Source organism: Hemitrygon akajei, chromosome 18 (genome assembly GCF_048418815.1).
Source record: "Hemitrygon akajei chromosome 18, sHemAka1.3, whole genome shotgun sequence".
Lineage (NCBI taxonomy): Eukaryota > Metazoa > Chordata > Chondrichthyes > Myliobatiformes > Dasyatidae > Hemitrygon > Hemitrygon akajei.
Window position 1 is genome coordinate 47,809,198 of NC_133141.1, and position 21,402 is coordinate 47,830,599.

Below are 21,402 nucleotides of genomic sequence, written 5' to 3' on the forward strand. Positions count from 1 at the left end.
TGCTGTTGCCTTGCTGCACGCTTGAGTGCTCGGTGGCGGGGGCCGATGCTTTTTTTTTGCCAGTGGGGGGAGGGGGGATTGTTGCTCGCTACTGCTTACATGCAGGAGGGGGGGACCTGGGGGGATTTTGGGGTTCTAACATTTAACTGTCGTTCATTCTTTGGGGGAACTCCTCTGTTTTTCGTGGATGGTTGATAAGAAAAAGCATTGCAGGATATATACAGTATACATTTCTCTGACATTAAATGTACCTTTGAAACCTTTTGTCCTCAAGAACAAACACGGCATGCTGGAAAAGGGTTAAAATATATTCAGTCTTTACCTACCGAGCAAACGAAACTTGCAGCTAGAGTACTGTGGAAATGCCAAACAACTTGCTGGAAGAATTTGAAGTTCACAGAGAATGTAGTAAAGTGAGATTCTCGATTCTGATTTTAAATATTAAGACAATTATGCCTTAATGCAGAAAAGTGGTTATGAGTTAGGAAACCCACCATCTGAAATCTGGGTTCAACCCTGTCCTCCAGTACTGTCTATGAGGAGTTTGCACGTTCTTCATGTGACCACTAGATTTTCTCCACGTGCTCTGATTTTCTCCCATATTCTAAAGACATGCGGCGATAGACTTGCTCTGGGGGCTCATGGACTGGCTGTCTTTTGATATCCCAAGGACGCGGCCTAGAAGGCGAACACGCCTTCAGGGTTCCAAGACCTTGCAGTCCTGAGGCAAACCGATTTTATGTTGGTGTCGCCGACTGAAACAGCACAGGAGGAAATGGAACAGGAACAGTGGATCAGCTGTCAGCACTCTGTACTCAGATCACTCGCTCTCTCTCTCATTGGTGGGGGAGAGTATGTTGCCGATTCTTGAGTCGGAGAACTCAGGGGAAAAAGCAATCTGTCAGATGTTATCACTGTAAATCAGCGAGTTATTTTGTTTATGTCTCCCCTCTCACTATGAAAGGATGACACATCTCTATCCCTTTATTAGGGACACAGAGAGAGTTTGTGGTATGTTGAATTGTCAGGTGAACAATTAGTTTTTGTTGTACTGAAAATCACGGTCTTTTTGGGGGGCTTTGCTGTTGCTTGCTTGGTGGGTGGAGGGTGCTGATGCTTTTTTTTGCTGAAGTGGTGGAGGGGGAGGGGGAGGGTCTTTGCTTTACTGCTGCTTTCCATGGGGGAGGAGGGGTGGCTTTGTGGTTCTGTGGTGAACTAGATATACCTGTCTGACTGCTCCTGTGGCTCCTCCCACAGACCCTGCTGACTGCCCCTGTGGCTCCTCCCACAGACCCCTGTATAAAGGCGACTGTGGTCTGCTGCTCTCCCTCATTTTCCCAGGATGTAGTGTTGTTCTTCAGTCAATAAAAGCCGATATCTCACTTCCTAAGTCTCAGCGTGAGTTATTGATGGTGCATCAATTTTATTGACTGAAATTACAACATGGAAACCGTTTTACGCCCAGAACGCCTGGACTTGGACCCCCAAGACCCAGAAGCAGCTCTTGCCTTTGAACACTGGCTTGTGTGCTTCCAATCGTACTTAGAGGAGGTTCGTGCCACCGACTCGGCTGTTCGGCTCAGACTTCTCCTCTCGAGGGTCGCCCCAAAAGTTTATTCATTCATCAGGGACCTCTCCACCTGTCCTCCCTCAACGACGGCAACATAACTGCATTCAGTGATGGAAGCCAGCGTGCTGAGTGCCTTTCTCACCACCTATCTACCTGTGACACTATGCTTAATAAGCTATGCACTTGTCCTGCTAAGTCGCTCTGTCCATTTGACTCTCCAGCAATTCCAGAGGCACTGCCAGTCCTGCAAAACTTGATACCCTCACATTTTTTGTTTTTGTTCGCAATTACTTTGTTTTGCCAAAGTCTCAAAACTCCAAATCTGTAACTGGGCAAGGAAATCACCCTATTTTCTCTCCACAAAAAAATAAATGTCTGCTTGGTATTATCAGATAATTACCCTGTATCAGCAACTAGAAAAGCACTGAGTATACAGGATTCATAACTCCTTGAGAAACTCTTCACTTTCGGCCCATTAATCACACATTTGTGATCAGATTCCTGGCTACAAAATGGAACTGACCTATATATCTATATTAAAAAAAACAAAAAGCAAATTTTGATAGAATACCTTAGCAAAAGACTTGCCAATCACTTTACCATCTGGATAGTCAAACAACCAATTCTTTGGGAATGAGTGCATTTAGATCGCTTCAAGTTTTTTCATTGGTCTTATTGTTGGATAAGGAAATTGCTTTGAATGTGGTACCTTGCTAATTTGAACATGTATGTTCAGTTCCATTAAAACAACTTGCCAATAAATGTTGCAGGGTAAGATTAAAATTAATTATGAAACTTTTCAATTCTTATTTTTATAATGTTTTTCGAAAGAAAGCAAAGTAAAACTGAGCCTTCATATTTTTCTACTTAGTCTGTCAAAAGGGGACTCAAGCTTCAAAACCCCCTTCCAAAACCTATCTCTGAATTTCTATACACACTTGGTGGCCACTTCATTAGGTCTGCTTTATTACACCTGCTCATTAATGCAAATATCTAATCAGCCAATCATGCAGCAGCATCTCAGTCCATTCTGTAAATTGAGAAGCCTTCGAGTCTGATTGCTGTATCTGGCATGATGGGAGAAAGCCATGTCTCGGGCCAATACAACAATCTTTCTCTCCCGTTGGTGCTTCGCTACTGTGTTCTTGTGGTGGAATGACAGGCTAAGTTGCTTCTCAGGAAGGAGCAGATATGTTTCATCACCAACCTTTCAAAACACTTTATCACTGTGGATGTAAACAATACTGGACAATGATCTTTGAGGCGAGTCACCACGCTCTTGTTGGGCACCGGTATAATTGAAGCCTGTTTGAAGCAGGTGGGTACCTCACACTACCGAAGTGAGAGGTTAAAGATCTCAGTGAACACATCAGCCTGTTGACCAGCACAGTCTTTAGTAGCTGACCAGGTACTCCGTCTGGGCCAAGTGGGTTCACCCTCCTGAAGGCAGTGCACACGTGGGTTTCAGAGGTGATAGTAGTCAGGCCCTACCACAACTGTCAAGCATCCTCCATAGATTCAAGTTATGATCCAGAAGTTCCACTTTGTCCATGAGAAGGCTTTCCAGAGATCATACCTGGACCTTTTGTAACTTTCTTGGTTTCCAGACTTGAATGTCTCTGATTTGGCCCTCAGCAGATTTTGGATCTCATAGTTCATCCAAGGCTTTTGATTGATTTTGTGGGGACACATGCATCTACAGCTATTTTAATAAAGACAATTACAACCATAGTATATTCATTCAGATCCCTAGATGAGTGCTTGAACACGGCCCCGTTGACCGACTCAAAGCAATCCCATACCCGGTCCTTTCCCTCCTGCGACCACCTCTGTTTTCCTAATCTCTGGAGTTTTGCTCTTTCACCTCTGCCTATGTGGGCAGGAGAAGGACAGCCAAGTGATCAGCTTTCCTGAAATGCGGTCTGTGCGTGGAACAGTAGGCCTTCGTTATCTTAGTACAACAGTGGTTGAGTATGTTTGGACCTCTGCTGCTACAGGTCATATGCTGATGGTAACTGGGCAGGGTTTTCTTCAAACAAGTCTGGGTGAAGTCTCCGACTGTGATTTGAAATGTGTCGGGATGGATTGTTTCTTGTTTGGAGATGGTGTCATGCAGTATCATGAGCGTTTGATTATAGTTGGCTGCTGGAGGTATGTAAACTACAGTCAGGATCACAGATGAGAACTCCATGGGTAAGAGTGGACAGCATTTGACCATTAGTTATTCCACTTCAGGGGAACGCAAGTTTGACAAAGCACCACATTGGAGCACCAACGAGAGTTCATAATAAAACACACTCCTCCTCCTTTTGCCTTTTCCAAACCAGCAGTTCAGTCCATTCTGTAAATTGAGAAGCCTTCGAGTCTGATTGCTGTATCTGGCATGACCAGAGAAAGCCATGTCTCGGGCCAATACAACAATCTTTCCTTCAAGTCCTAAATTTTGTTCTCCAGTGACTGCACATTTGCAAACAAGATGCTGGGTAGAGGAGGCCTCATCCCTTTGTGTTTCAGCCTAGCTTGCAATACCCACCCCGCCTCGCTTCTAGCCATAGCAACGAACCTTTGTCCTTTTAAAGGTGCTGTACCTGTTGGGTCGCTGAGCCCTTCAGTCAATTGTGAGGTCTGAAGATCATTAATTTGATTTAAAAATTCATTACTTAGAGGGAAGTTACATGTTGCAGATTACAGTGAGACTAATTCAAAAGAGCTATACTTAAAAGAATATTTGGAACAATTGTCTACAGTACAGAGAATTTTGCCAATGATCACTGGCACCATCTTATAGTTATGAATATTTACCAGCAGTGCTTACTGTAGGTCAAGTGAATAGGCTGTTCTTTACATTCTGCTAAAGAAAGATTTATTACTTTAAGGCTGTAAGCTTGAACAACTATGAATATGCACAATGGTCAATGATGAGGCAGTTGTTTCTGGCGATACATCAGCCAGTCTGTAAATATACAGCTCTGCCCTTGGCTTTGAAAAACAGCAAAAATTGGTGCTTTCTTGGGGAAAAGACTGACATCTGTTGTGCAGTAATGCTTTCAGGATGAGTGATGTCTTTATTCAGTTATGCAGATAAATCAGTAGAATAAACCCCTGTGGTGATTGTCCTACAATGTTTTGCTGCTTTGAGATATACTTTTGAAAGCCTGAGGGCGGCACGGTAGCATTACAGCTCATGCAATGCTTTACGCGCTGTAAGAGCAGGATTTGATTCCAGTCTGTAAGGAGTTTGCACGTGGGTTTCCTCTGGGTGCTCCAGTTTAATCCCACATTACAAAGCCATACAGTTAGGGTTAGTGAGTTGTGGGCATGCTATGCAGGGTGCCAGAAACGTGGTGACACCTGCAGGGAGCCCAGCCCAGTCCTTATTCATTCGATTTGATGCAAAGGGTGCATTTCACTGCCTCTTTCAATGTACATGTGACAAATAAAGCAAATCTTTATTTTTTAATAACCTGAAATTTAGATTTGGATTCTTCTTGTGGAGGAGCCATGATTTTGTTCATTGATAGGTCACAGATGCTTTGTTTGCTGGCTATTGCCTCACAGATTCCAGCATACAGGTTTAATTTAGAATTATAGAGAAGTACAGCACAGAACCATGCTTTTCTGCCTATCCAGTCCATTGACCTGCACCAGGTCCATAGTCCTCCATATCACTATCATCCATGTACCTATTCATTTAGCTCACATCCACTATGCTGGCAGATCATTCCATATTCTCACAACCCTCTGAGTGAAGAAGTTCCCCCTCCTGTTCCCCTTAAACTTCTCACCTTCCATCCCTACCCATGACCTCTGGTTATGGTCCCACCTAACATCACTGGAAAAAGCCTGTTTACATTTACCCTATCTATAACCGTCATAATCTTGCATACCTCAATCAAATCTCCTCGTAATCTTCTATGTTCCAAGAAATAGTCCTAAACTATTCAATCTTTCATTATAACTCAGGTCCCCCAGACCCGGCAACATCCTTGCAAAATTTTCTCTGCACTCTTTCAACCTTGTTTACAGCTTTCCTGTAGGTATGTGACCAAAACTGCACACAATACTCCAAATTAGGCCTCACCAACATCGTATACAACTTCAACATAACATCCTATCTCCTGTACTCAACACATTGATTTATGAAGGCCAATGTTCCAAAAGCTTTCTTTATGATCCTATCTACCTGTGATGCCACTTTAAACAAATTATGGAACTGTATTCCTTTGTTCTACCACACTCCTCAGTGCCTTATTGTTGACTGTGTAAGACCTACCCTGGTTGGTCCAATCAAAGTGGAACACCTTGCACTTGTCTGCATTAAATTCCAGCTGATGCAGATGCCTCTAAAAGCCACGATAGCCTTCATTGCTGTCCACTACACCCCCAATCTTGGCATCATCTGCAAATCTGTTGATCCAGTTCACCACGTTATCATCCAGATCATTGATGTACAAACAACAAAGAACTCAGCACTGATCCCTGCAACATACCACTAGTCAAAGGCCTTCAGACAGAGAGGCAATCATCTACCACCCCTCTCTGGCTTCTCCTATAAAGCCAATGTCTAATCCAATTTTCTATCTCATCTTGAATGCCAAGCAAATGAACCTTCTTGACCAACTTCCCATGCAGGACCCTGTCAAACATCTTGTAAAAGTCCATGTAAACAACATCCACTGCCCTTCCTTCATCTATTTTCCAGGTAACTTCCTCAAAAAACTCCATAAGATTGGTTAGACATGACCTACCACACACAAGGCCACACTGACTATCCTTAATCCGTGTATGTCTATCCAAATACTTATTTATCCCTTAGGATACTTTCCAATAACTTTCCCACTATTGATGTCAGACTCACTAGCCTATAATTTTCTGGTTTATGTTTAGAGCCTTTTTTAAAACAGTGGAACAACATTGGCTATCCTCCAATCCCTTGGTATCTCACTTGTTGCTAAGGATGATTTAAATATCACTGCTAGTGCCCCAGCAATTTCTGCACTTGCCTCCTGTAGGGTCTGAGGGAACACCTTGTCAGGTCCTGGGGATTTATCCACCCTGATTTGCCCCAGGACAGCAACCACCTCCTCCTCTGTGTAGGGTCCATGACCTCGCTGCTGCTTTGCCTCACTTCTATAGATTCTGCCTCCCAAGTGAATACAGATGCAAAAAATTGATTTAGAATCTCCCTCATCTGTTTTGTCTCCACACATGGAATACCATTCTGATCTTCCAAAGGACCAATTTTGTTCCTTGCAATCCTTTTGCTCTTAACATGTCTGTAGAATACCTTAGGATTCTCCTTTACCTAGTCTGGTAGAGGAACCTCATGGCTTCTTTTAGCCCTCCTGATTTCTTTCTTAAGTGTTCTCTTGCATTTCTTATACTCCATAAGCACCTCATTTCTTCCTGCCTGCCTCCTTCTTTCACTTAGCCAGGACCTCAATACCTCTTGAAAACCAAGTTCCCTACTCCTATTATCTTTACCTTTTATTCTGACAGGCACATACAAGCTTTGTACTCTCAAAAGTTCACTTTTGAAGGCCCCCCAATTACCAAGAACACCTTTGCCAGAAAACAGTCTGTCCCAATCCATATTTGCCTGATCATTTCTGATACCATCAAAATTGGCCTTTCTCCAATTTAGAATCCTATCCAACCTATCTTTTTCCATATTTACTTTGAAGCTATGGCATTTTGGTTATCAGATACAAAGTGTTCCCCTGTCTCATTCCCTAATAGCAGATCCAGCATTGCACGTTCTGTCATTGGGACTTCTACATTCTGATGAAGGAAACTTTCTTGACTACATTTGACAAACTCTATCCCATCTAGTCCTTTTACAGTATGGGATTTCCAGTCAATATGTGGAAAGTTAAATTTACCTAAAATAACAACCTTATGTTTCTTGCAACAGTCTGCGACCTCTCTACAAATTTGTTCCTCTAAATCCCTAGGGCTACTGGATGGTCTGTAGTTTAGCCCTATTAACATAGCCATAGCTTTCTTATTTCTCAGTTCTACCCATAGTGCCTCACCAGATGAGTTCACTTCTCTGTCCTGAAGGAGCATTGCCATGACATTTTTGCTGCCTAGTAACATCACCCCTCCTCCTTTAATCCCTTCTGCTCTATCACGTCCAAAACAACAGAACCCTTAAACATTGAGCTGCGCCTCCTGCAACCAAGTCTCACTAATAGCTATGATGTCATTATTCCATGCTGATCCATGCCCTGAGCTCATCCTCCTTTCCTACGATACTTCTTGCATTGAAATATATGCAGCTCAAGACACTAGTTGTAACATGCTCAACCTTTTGATTCCTAACTTTGTCTGAAGGCTTACCAACATCTGCCTCCACAACCTCTCCACTAACTGTTCTGGCACTCTGGTTCCCATCCCCCTACAACTTTCATTTAAACCCCACCGTGCAGCATTAATAAACCTTCCCGCTAAGATATTAGTCGCCCTCCAGTTCAGGTGCAAACCATCCCTTCTGTATGGATCCCCTCTTCCCTGGAAGAGAACCTAATGATCCAAAAATCATATGCCCTCCCTCCTACACCAACTCCTCTGTCATATGTTAAACTGTATAGTCTTCCTAGTTCTGCCCTCACCCACACATGGCATGGGTAGCAGTCCTGAGATCACCACCCTGGGGGTCCTGCCCTTTAATTTAGCACCCAACTCCTAAACTCCCCATGCAGAACCTCGTTGCTCATCCTACCCATGTCACTGGTATCTGCATGGGTCATGACCTCTGGCTGTATACCCTCCCACTCAAAGACACTGAGTGTCATATTTCCTCACAAATCCCAGGGGACAGGGTCAATTCTGCTGATTTACAGATTCCAGGACACAAGTTTAATCCAATTGCCTCTCAGATTCCAAGATACAGATATAATCCAATTGCCTCACAGATTCCAGAACATAAGAATAATCCTGCTCTAAGGTGTTGTTATGTGGAGTTTGCACATTTTCCTTGTGTGTGCATGGGGTTCTGTTTGTCGGAGCAAGCAGAAAGATCACACGAAGTTGGTGTTCGAAATAGCGGACGATTTATGAAAAATTGGCATACACCAGGAGACCAATCAAAGATTATCCACCCAAGCATGAATTTATCACTTTTACATTCTCAGTTGATGAGATTACCAGATTTGATAATAGAATGGTAGTTACAGGAAGACTTAATTAAGAAACAAACTAGGTCCTGATTACAGAATAGAATGATTATCCCCAGGTCAAATATTAAATCCAGTTTTTTTATTACAACAACGGGTGCACACTATAACATAATTAGTGAAGTTCCTGAAACTACTGCACTCTATGTCTCTCTATTTTCATTTGCAGTTTCCTGTTACCACATTAGCACAATCCACATCGTATTTTCAAGTTATAGTCCTCACTATTCTTCCCCCTACAACATCATTGGATGTGTCCAGTTTCTCCACAGGGAAATTAAGAGAAATGGGATTGCTTTGCTGGAAACCAGCAAGGATCTGATGAGCCAAATGGCTCCTGCATCTAACTAACAAATTTAGTAGGTCCAGGCAAAATTAGATGTATTCAGGAATTATTAAGGACTCACTCCTAACATCTAAATGCAGCACCAAATCAAAAGCATTCTCTTAGTTTTAGAAGATTCTTTTTGATACATCTGCGCTGCCTGTGAGATAATGTATCTGAGTATTAGCAACATAAATTGAAAGGGAATTTGTAATCCTGCACTCCCAATGATACATGAGGAAGTCAGACATTTAGAGTCACTGACAGAACACACCCAATGGAACCAAACACTCTTTCTGAAGCCTTTTGTTTACATCTGCTCTAGCAGAAAGGCTCACTAGAAATGGGTGGAATCCTTCCTTAAATATGAAAATTGTACTGCAGTACACCATCAGCTCTCAACTACTATTTCAACCAAAGTCCTGTGTTTTCCCATCGAGCTGACCACGGCAAGGGTCAGGAGGTTCAATAACATCTCTCTGCTTTGGGTTTCTTCACTCTGCTCTCATGCCCAAAGCACCTTCTGCCCTCAGCAAAGACTTATCTGAAAATTGGACACCATTTCTTCTGAACCTTAATGTCATCTGACATTTCATTCCAACCTTGATGCTACCTGGTTGCAGGAGGGATTGCTGCTAAGGGCAGACAGACGAAACCTAGAAGTGGTTCCATAAATTTGGAACACCTCATACAGGTTGACTCTGTCCCCAATAATAGTCTTAGACACAGAGTAAAACAGCATAGATACAGGCCCTTCAGTCCATGCTGACCATGGTTCTCAATGTCCTGCATTTGGTCCATATCCCTCTTAGCTACCCCTCCATGTACCCATCCAAGTGCTTCTTATATGACTGTATTGCACTGGCCCCAACTACTTCTTCTGGCAGCTCGTTCCATATACTCACCACTCTCTGCAGGAAGATGCCCCCACACATCCCTTTTAAATCTTTCCCTATTCTTTTATCCTTCTATTCTTACTATCATTAGCTCGTGGCATCGGAAGCAATTCAGAGATTACTATCCTCAAGGTCCTGCTTTTTAGCTTCATCCTTAGCTCCTTATATTCACTCCGCAGGACCCATCCCTTTTTCTACCCATGTCATTTGTGCCAACGTGCACATCTATTTCTGGCTGCTCACAGTCTCCTGGAGAGTGTTCTGTAGCCACTCCGTGACATCCTGGACCCTGGCATTAAGGAGACAACACGTCATCCTGGAGTCCTTTTTTCAGCCATAGGATCTCCTGTCACCTCCAACCCCCACAACTACCATAGTCTTTTCTGCCTCCACCCTACGCTGAACCTCAGAGTCAGTCCTGGTACCACAGATCTGGCTACTGCTGCTGAACGTTCATCCCTGCAACAATGTCCAAAACAGCATACTTGTTTTCAAGGGTAGTGGCAACAGAGAAATCTTACACTATATGCTGACACATTTTGATCTCCTGGTAGCCACCCAACTGCTTTTTGCCTGTGACCACCTCACTGAAACTTATATCCATGATACTCTCTGCATCTCCGATGATCCTGAGTGTGTCCAACTCCTTCACATGGTCAGTCAGGAGCTGCAGCTGAACATGGTTCCCACAGATGAAGTCCTCAGGGACACTAGAAAGTCTCCCTGATCTCTCACATCCTGCAGAGGAACATGCTACTACACTAACTGCCATCTGAATGTTCTAAGACTCAAAAGAAAATTCAAGGAATCTTACCTGTGCCTCTTCTAACTGAGGCTTAGACACTCTCCTTGTGTGCCAATGCCTCTTAACACTCAAACACTGATCCACTCTTGCAATAGCCGCTCTGTTGGAGCCTGCTTTCCCTTTATATTGCTATAGGTTTGATTTAAAATTATTCCCAGGTTCCAATATACACAAATATTGGAGCTTGGAAGTTCATAAAAAGGCTCACATTGTTCAAAAGCAAATATTGACTGGTTCTTGGAAATAAATGCTGACAACAAAAAAATGCCCTGGAGAAAGGGCTGATGCCAGCAAAGCTTTTAAGCAAAATGAATAAAGTAAATTTCTTTTGAACTGAGAACTCCAAATTTCAAACCTAGTTAATTTCCCAATGGCATCTAAAACACAGTGACTTTGCCAGGAACGTATTAAAATAGTTATACCAATAATGGAATAGGACAGGACTTTTTAGTTTAAGCTTAAGGCACTTATGTACGAGTTATTATGTGTTGAATGCAACGATGTGACAGGTATATGTGAGTTTTTTGAGCTACTGCCCAGTGACCTCTAGAACCGATTCCCATTCATTAATACTCATTAAGCTCTCTTGTTCTTCCAGCCACTGGGACCTAAAGAAAACTACATTTGAAGCAAAACTTCATTAACACTATAAAGGTTAAAGATATTTTTAAAATACAGTGGATTCCAGTTAATTGGGACACATTGGGATCAGCATATTTTGGCCCAATTAAGCAGCTTTCCCAATTGGCCAAAGTTTCATGGAAATAGTTAAAAAGGTATAAAAGACAAAATACAGAACAAATTAGAACACTATCAATACCTATACAAGTACTATAAAACTGTGAATTTGTTCCTAATTGTTATTGATAGAGGAATTCATCCCATGTACCTGTACACTGCTACGATCTTTTGAATGACTGTAAATGAACAAAATCAGTGCAGACACCTAGTGTCGATAATGAACTGCCTTTACACAGTACCATTGATGATTGCATCATCCAGATCTTCATTTTCATTGTAACATTTGAGATGATAATCAATACCTTCAAATTCATAAACACAAACATGAGGAAATCTGCAGATGCTGGAAATTCAAGCAAAACACACAAAATGCTGGTGGAACGCAGGAGGACAGGCAGCATCTATAGGGAGAAGTACAGTCAACGTTCCTATAGATGCTGCCTGGCCTACTGTGTTCCACCAGCATTTTGTGTGTGTTCCTTCAAATTCATCATGGTCTATAACTTGAAGTAGGGAAATCGTTTCATTTTCAATCCCAGCTGATACTGGCATCTCCAAGCCTGAATGCTTGAAACTGCAGTGAGCAAAACAGTTCTGAATTGTACTTTTTGAACACACACATTAAACTGACACTATTTAAACACTGTTTGCTCTAAGTAAAGTGTAATGTCTAACAGCCACACAAGTACACTATCTGATGCTAGTTAGAAACTGTTCGGCAGCAGTCTTAGAGGCATAGTGTCCCAAATAAACAAAGGGAGCCCTGGCTATTTTCTTGATTAGTCCTAAATAAGCTGTTGCCCAAATTAATTGATGTTCAATTAACCAGAATCCATTGTATACCACTGGTTTTTGTAACATCAGAAGTTAATGTTTAGCTCATTATTCCAGGGAAGGTACCCTGGCTGCACATTCTGATATTATAAATTATACTTTCTAGATAAGTTTTGCAAAATAACATTACGTGAGCAATATTTTTACCACATATATTCAGGAAAATAACACATCTAGTGTTCCTAGCTAATCTTCTGAAAATAATATGGTATCTCTGACAGAACAGTACTCCCTGTTCTGGAGTGTCAGCCTATATTACATCACTCTACATAATGCAGACAGACATTCCAGAACAGGGACTTAAATGCACAACATGGTAACTAATGAAAGTAGGTTAACTCAATACTGCTTTTGCTCCTGTGTATCGACCCTAGATACCTCATTAAGTCACCACCTGCCCTATATAGTCGAAGGGGATTCAGAAAGCAGTCTGATCATTTCTTATTACTACTTAACTTTTAAAAGCATCTTGATTACCATTCACAAGAACTGAAGGAGTTGAATTGAGTGAGATAAGATTACTATGATGATGACTATTTTTATTTTAATATATTGATTTTTCAGGATCTAGATGTTGTTGACAACGACACAATTTACCGTCCTTCCCTAATTGCCCCTGGTGGTGAATTGGTGTGAGTGGTAGTGGGCTGAATTGCTGTACTCCCACCACATTGTTGGATGGGGAATTTCAGGATTCTTAACGATTGATAAAGGAGGAGAACATGAAGTTTAAGGTGAGCCTACAGGTGCTGATGCTTTGTTGTTCTTCGTAGTAAAGGTCGTGGGTTTGAACAATGCTGTTGGTGCAGACTGGGTGAAAAACCCCAGTGCATTTTGTAGACAGCAAACACTGCAGCTACTCTGCATCAATGCTGAAAGCTTTGGGGCGGTTGATGGAACGTCATTCAAATGAGCTGCTTCATCCTGGACAGCATCAAGCTTTTTTAAGTTTCTGACTTGAATAGAAGCAAAAACTGTGCCAAGGAATAGATAGCACAAACAAAATTGTCCTCTTCAATCCTGGAAAAGTAATTTCTAAGGCAAGTTCGACTCAGAGATATACTGAATAGGAACAGGCCCTTTGACCAAACTTCTCCATGTCAACTGTGTTGCCCAGCAAGCTAGTCCTATCTGCCCACACCTCTGGACTTCTTCTATCCATGTACTTACTTAGATAGTTTTTAAATGCTGTTAATGTGCTGCCTCAACCGCTGTTTCTGGCAGCTCATTCTATATATGCACTACCCTTTGTATGAAGAAGCTGCCCTGAAGTCCCTTTTAAATTTCTTGCCTCTGATCTCTGCTCTCTTGTTTTTAGCATCCCTCCTTTGGAAAAGACTATGTGCTTTCACCCTATCTGTTCCCCTCAAGATAAATTATATACCTCTATCAGGTCACCCCTCAATATCCTATGTACCAAGGAATAAAGTCCTGGCCTACACAGCCCTTCAGGAGCTGGCAAAATCCTGGCTGATCTTTTCTGCACTCTTTCTAGTTTAATAAGATCTTCCCAATAACAGGGTAACTAAAACTGTACACAATATTCTGAGTACAGCCTCACCAATGTCTATTATAACTGCAACATAATTTTCCAACTGCAATATTCAGTGTACTGATTGACTAAGGCCAGTAAGCCAAAAGCCTCCTTCACCATCCTGTCTATCTGTGATGCTGCATTTCACAATCTGTGTACTTGCACTGCTTGGGAACTCTCTTTCATAACACTCACTACTACTGTTTACTGTACAATTCCTACCCTGGTTTGATGTCCAAAGTGCAATATTTCACAATTATCTGAATTGAAAACCATTTGTCAATCCTCAGCCCACATTTCTAGCTGATGAAAATAATTTTTCATAACTTTGTACACTATGTACAACATCACCTATTTTAGTACCATCCTCAAACTTACTAACCATACCTTGGATGTTCAAATCCAAATTGTACATCTAAATTGCAAACAACAAAGGTCCCAGCACTGACCCTTGTTGCATACTACAAGACATGGTCTCCAGTCTGAGAAACAACTCTTGACCATCACCTTCTGCTTCATACCACTGAGCGAATTATAAATCCCATCTGCAACTTTCCCCTGGATCCCATGTGATCTCACTTTCCAGAGTAGCCTCCCATGAGGGACCTTGTCAAAAGATCTTGCTAAACTACATATAGGCAACATCCCTTGCTCTACTCTTATCTACCCTTTTGGTGGTTACCTCTTCAAAGAACTTCAAGAGATTTGTCAGACTTCCCATGCCCAAAGCCATGTTAATTGTCCCAAATCAGACCCTGTCTCTCAGAATTCCCTCCAGCAATTTACCCACTATCAATATCAGACTCATCGGCCTAGCTTGCTTTTGCTACCTTTTACAAGCAATGCTACCACATTAGCCACTTTCCAGTTCTCTGAAACCTCACCTGCAGCCAGAGATGAAGCAAAAATCTCTGCAAGGGTTTCTCAAATTTCTTCTCTATCTTCTCAAAAGGACCGAAAATGCACCAGGTCAGGCCCTGGGGATTTATCCACCTTAATGCACTTTACTGCCTTCAAGACCTTCTCCCTAATAATCTGTATGTGATCCAAGCCATCATCACATATTTCCACCATTGTAGAAAACTGAAGTGAAATACTCATTGAAAAATCTCATCTGTTCCCTTTGATTCCACACACAGGCAGTCATACTGATTTTTAAGGGAACATATTCCCTCCCTATACACCTTTTTTAGTCTTAATATACCTATAGAATCTATTTGGAATTTACATCTCTTGGTATCTTACCTGCCAGATCCTTCCAATATCCTCTTTTCACTCTCTTAGCTATTTTGTTTTGTGTGTGCCATACTCTGCCAGAGCCTTGGCGGCCACTTTTTTTTCAAGTGGTTGTCTTGGAGCAAAGATTCTGTGAGTGGTCCCCCACGTTCTTCTCACAGCGCAGTTTTTTTTAAAAACGAGGCCGAGTTGCGAGCTCGACACTCAACCCAGCACGGATGGAAAGCGTGCCCGGGAGCAGCCCCCGACTGGGTTTGAACTTGGGAACCTTCGCTCCAGAGTCCGGCGCTGATGTCACTGCGCCACCAGCCAGCCCCTCTTAGCTATACTGCTCTCCAAAACTTATTGTAGTCATGAGATTCACTAGTTCCTAATTGCTTTTTTTTGCAGTGCATGTGTTCCTCTTTTTCATAACCAGAGCCTCAGTTTATCTCATCAGCTTGGCTTTCAGAAACCTGTCAGCCTTGTCCTTCACCCTAACAGGGACATGCAGGCTCCAAACACTTGCCATCACACTATTACAGGTCTCCCCATTGTTCCTTCCATTCATTTATGACTCCAGACACTGAAGCCTCACATTTGGCACAAGTAACTCATCAGGAAAAGCAGAACCCAAATGACCACTTTCTTGAAATATTTATTCTGCCCCATGAAGATTTAAAAAGGCACAACTTCCTTTCATGACATACCCATGACTGGGGTCTTCCAAGCCCAAGGTTCATCAAAGTTGCATCAATTATAATTAAACCAGAGTCAATAAAAAATGGTTCAATTAGTTGATTCATAGACAAAAATCCACTGTTAGTTTCAGTAAAGCAAAAGCTTAATCGTGATTAGGAACATTTCAAAATAATTACACAAAAAAATCAACATCACTGCAGAAGAAATTAATCTCAATCTCCGCAAGGCAATCCAATGGTATTCAAAATCTCACTTTAATTTACCACACTAATTTGCAGGCTCTCAGCTGAATATTAATCATTAACATTTAAATGTGTAAACCCATGACTTTATTACTGTGGCACTACATTGCTTAGAATATGAGCTGGTATGGGGCCAACATTATGCGATGATTGAGTAGGTACAGAAGAGATTTGTGCAGGATTCTGTGGTGTTTTCATTGGAATGGCCAGACAGTGTAGAAGTACTAATCTGATTGCGTTTTGTCAGTAGTTGCTGACAAACAAGCAGAAGCTTAAAAAGACTGTCATTCAGTGAGAGTTTCAAGTGGTTAGCATGAATGCTAACAATGCATCAATTAAAGCCACATTGTACCAGATGGTCATACCAAATCTTGTGTAGAATTTGTTAGCAACGGAACTACTGGTGTTGCCAATAATCCTGTTACAAAACATAATAATTACATCAGTGTAATAATGTTGTTTTTTAAAAATCTAATCATGGTTGCAAATACACTGAAAACAAGAACATCAATCAAATGTTGATGGTGTAAAACATGTCACCATACATTGTTGGCTTAAAAGAAATTGCTTTCCCAATTACTGCTCAACCTTTCAAAGCAAGACATTCATACTTAGCAGGGGCTTGCAGTCTCTCATGGCCTACCACTGCTGTAGAGTAGGTGATTCATTTCAACTTTATTGACAGACATCTATGTGCAAAATCCCCGTCAACAAACGCCTGAATAACAAACCCTGGGTAATTTCCAATACCTTTATGCATGATATTTTTGGAGAAGGATCTTTCAACAGAGAACTTCTAAGATAAAATTCCTCCCTGAAGACAGCCTGCCCAATTTAAAGCATAGGATCAAAGGCGAATTCAAAAGTAGATGCATGCTCACATAGTGTTTAGAATTCTTTCACAATTCAGAGTAGTTTTTTTTAAGTGTTGGAAATTATGTAAAATGCCTTCATTTATGGCATTTAAATACAATATTCTTCAAATTTCAAAAAGGACACTTACTTTCTTTCTCTTAAGAAAATGTGCTTCATGTATGAAACTGATTGAAGAATGTTTGCCTCTCAGAATTCTTTAAGCAGCTGAAACCAGGTAGCAAGATATTCTTACCTAACTTTTTACACTACTCTGTTCATTCTCAAGGGGAATCAGTTTTACTCAATTAAATATTTTGTGGTATTTGTCAGCAGTTGATTTGAAAAGCATATTTGTCTATCCGTTTTATTAAACTTGCTTAAGGACCAACATCTGTACAGCAGAAAAGATCAGCCAGCAATAAATGAAGACACAAGAGACAGCAGATGCTGGAATCTGGATTTTAAAAAAACTGCTGGAAGAACTAAGTACATCAGGAAGCATGTGTGAATGGAAAGCAACAGTCAATATTACAATATCACAACCTTTTTCTGGACTATAATGAGGGGGGTGGTGTCAAAATGGTTGTTGTGTCCATTGTGGTAGTGTAGTAGATCGTTCTTGTTGCTCTCACTTTCAGTTTCCACCGCTGGCTAGCAGTCTTGCAAAAGTGAGAGCTGAATGTGCAAGTCTCTCCCTGCCAGTACACAGCCTCTCCAACAGCAAGCCTCATGTAGTGCCTCCTCGCTGGCAACAGGGAAACTGAACTCCTTTCGGACTAAGGCTGAACTACAGAGGACAAGGAGGAGGTCTGCCCCCTGCACACGGGCCCACCGGTGTGTTGTCGCCCTGGTGCTCGTGAACCAGATCCCCAGCTATTGGTCGATAGCCTCACTGCCTTGTGGGCTGCCTCGGGAGAGACAAAGATTACAGGAGTAAACCCAGACAGCATATCTGGAGTGGAGCCCCCAAGGTGACTGGACACCATTGAACATCCTTCCAGCAGCTCCTGCAGTAAAGCTGGTGCCAAACGTATTGCTTCATAAGCTTTCCTTTGGACTACACTGGTGAGGCTGAGAGGGGGATCTTGATGACTGGGCATCTGAGGATCTGCATACGCTCTGCCCAGGCCTGTGATGATCATCATCATCATCACCCATTGTCCTTTGAGACAGATGGATGCCAACCAATGAGGGGGTGGGTCAGCGTCTGAAAAAAAAACCTCTGAACCCAAAATGCACCAATTGCACAATGATAGAATCTGAGGGGACTTTATGGGAATGTGGGGAGAATAAAACAGGATTAGATCAGTATAAATGAATCTAGTTGAAGAAGCTCAACCTGAAACGGTGACTATCCATTGACCTAAGCACACGTTGAATTCATCCAGTGGCTTCTTTTTTTCCAATAAATAAATATTCAGCATCATTAATAGTGATTTATTTATTTATTTTTTAACATACCTTTTCCTCAGGAAATTAAAGCACAAAGCAAACTCAAAAATTTACCTTAGCAAGTGACCGAACAATTGGGCTCTCCATGATTCCTCTTAGGAACAGTAAATCAAGATCCTTGGCTCCAGTAGAGTTTGGTAAGTCATTCAAGTTGTCCAGGACCTGCTGCATAGCTATGGAAAAAGCAGAGTGTACACTTCAGTTTGGAATTTTCTATATATTGAAACCATTAAACTCCAGAGAAAGAATTAACATACACAAATTTGCAATGCCTGTCTGGTCCCCAGGCTTTATAAATGCACCTCTTACATTCATTCCTACTTCTGACAAAGAGAGAAGTTAGCTGCCTTAATCAAGGATAGGGCACAGAAATGACATGGCCCAACTGTAGTGCATTTAATATTTCAGTTATATTTGAGAAATATTGCAAATATATTGTTTGATTAAGCATTCTTTGTTTGTTTACATCATTCATTATGGGTTATATGTAAGAAGAACATGAATGCCATACATCATTATGCCACCACATCACAGGTGAGCGCCTCACTAAGAAAAATTAAGTAGACACATTTTCCCGGCTCCTGTATTTTTCTTTTGATTAATTTCTGGAGTTACAAAACATAACAGTGGCAACTTGGAAGTTTTAAAATTACCCTGAGATGACGACCTATCTGTTGAAGTGCAGCATACTTTTCTTCAGAAGGGGAGAAAGAGGCAGTTAAGTTAAAAAAAAGCACAGCAAGTATTTCTTCGGATGGGGAGAGATATAGTCAAGTTAAAAAAAGGCAGAAAACTGATAAAATTTACAGGTTCATAACACGAGTACTAGGTGATAATAAAAATAACAATAAATAAAAATAAAGCAGAAGTAGCTGGCTATATCAGAAAGATAAATGCACTTGATTGAACAAAAGATAACTGGATGATGTATACTGAACAAATTCATCAGTATTTTGAAGCAAATGAAATAGCCAATGAGAGCAAGTGCCAGTGTTACTTAGTGCAATAGGTTGAAAAGCATACAGATTGCTTAAAAGTTTAACTGCTCCAACCCAACCAGCTAAAATGAGCATTGCTGATATTGTGAACATAATGCAGGTTGTTGATTGTAGAACACTTTAGTTTCCATAAGTGGAATCAAAAGGAAGGGGGGAGTCCATTTCAGCTGAATTGACGAAATTGTCCAAAGCATTGCCAGTTAATGATACACAGAGATCATTTAGTTTGTTGACTCTTACAATAAAGCATATGTAAATTGCTCCAAACTAAAGCACCGCTGACATTTAAAAAGAGTAGTTGAATTATTGTATCAAGGGAAACAACAGCCAGAGTTGCAATTAGGTTGCAGTCAGGAATGAAAGTGAGCATGAACAAAATTGCAATGTCTAAATAAAAACATGCCTAGCTGAACAAATTGTGTTACCATTATGGCAGAGGCTCACATGCAGGTTTAAAGGCGAAACTTGCAGAATATGCAAAAAAAAGGGCATATAGAAAGAGCTAGTCAAGCAAACAAAAATAAATGGACTGCATAGGGAGGAGAAAAAGATAAGTTATAGTTTCAAAAAGAACACTAATCTGTATGCTGTTGATGAAAAATCTGATAACAATGAGATGTGACAAAGGACTGTGTAGCCTTGATATTTACATTGCAAAAATTAACAATCGACAAGCGATATGGCTTGCACCAGAAATGAACTGCAATTAAAATGGAATTGGACACTGGCTTAGCTGTTTCAGTTATCCCACAAGATGAGTCTGAACAGCATTTCAAAGACACTGAACTGAAGCCTGCAGATATCTAACTAAGAATTTATACTGGAGAAAAGGTAACTCCTGTGGGAATGACGTTTGTAATAGTGAAATACAACAACCAACAAGCCACATTGGGGTTGTATGTGTTAAAAACAGGAGGGCCGCCATTGTGGGGGTGTGATTGGCTGAGACAAATACAATTTGATTGGAGATCCATCCACATCTCCTGCAATAGAGTCAACTAAAAGTGAATTAAGGAAGGCGCTGGATGATGCCACAGCAGTTTTCAAGGGTGGCATTGGAAAACTCAAACATATCAAAGATAGAATAGTTTTAAATGAAAATGCCACACCCAAGTTTTACTAAGCCCATCCAGTTCCTTAAACTATCCGTGATAAAGTCGTCAGTGAGCTAGATCACATGGAGGCTGAAGGAATTCTTTCCAAGGTTGAGTGGAGCCCATGGGCAATGCCAGTGGTCCCAGTAGCCAAGAAGAATGGGTCTGTCCAGATCTGTTGTGATTTTAAGTTCACCATCAACCCAGTACTGAGAGTAGATCAATACTCTCTGCCTAGGGTAGAGGATATCTCTGCAAACCTTTCTGGAGGAAAACACTTCAACAAAGTGGACTTAGATGAGGCCTACCTGCAGGTGGAAATGGAAGGCCAAGGTGTTTCCAACCATAAACACTTACAAAGGGCTTTATCACTGTAATAGGCTATTTTTGGAGTAGCATCAGCTCCTGCACTCTGGCAGAAAGTACAGACCGGGTGCTGCAAGGCTGCCCAGGCACTCAGTATTACCTAGATGACGTCATTGTTACTTGTGAGGATAACAAGGAACATCTGACAAAGAACATCTCCAAAATCTCAAGACAGTGCTAAAAAGATGAGAAGATTATGGGTTCAGAGCACAATGCAATAAGTGTGAATTCTTTAAACTAAGCATCACTCAATATGGTCGCCCTACTGACACACAAGGATTACACAAGTGTGCTGAGAAAATTCAAGCAGTCGTGGATGCCCTAAGGCCAAAGGACATGTCACAGTTGTGATCGTTTTTAGGATTTATCAATTACTATAACAGATTCCTGCCAAGCCTGGCTTCGCTGCTCCACCCCTTGAACTGGTTACAGAACGGGAAGAAATGGCAATGGACAAAGCAGTGTGAGGTGGCTTTCCAAAAGACAAAGGAAATGGTGACGTCAGACACTGTCCTCACACATTATGATCCACATTGTCCAGTGAAGTTTGCCTGTGACACATCGCCTTAAAGTATAGGTACAGCTATGTCACATG

The 21,402-nt window shown here is 41.5% G+C and overlaps 1 protein-coding gene across 7 annotated transcripts in view; it reads right to left on the reverse strand.

The window, feature by feature from the left end:
- The window catches only part of mpp2b (MAGUK p55 scaffold protein 2b), a 553,630-nt gene that overhangs the window by 73,079 nt on the left and 459,149 nt on the right, over window positions 1-21,402 (reverse strand). For all 7 annotated transcript variants that reach the window (XM_073071618.1, XM_073071619.1, XM_073071622.1 and 4 more), the window contains one exon: window positions 18,404-18,522. In XM_073071618.1, coding sequence (XP_072927719.1) covers window positions 18,404-18,522 — 119 coding nt within the window. The remainder of the gene's footprint in view (window positions 1-18,403; window positions 18,523-21,402) is intronic.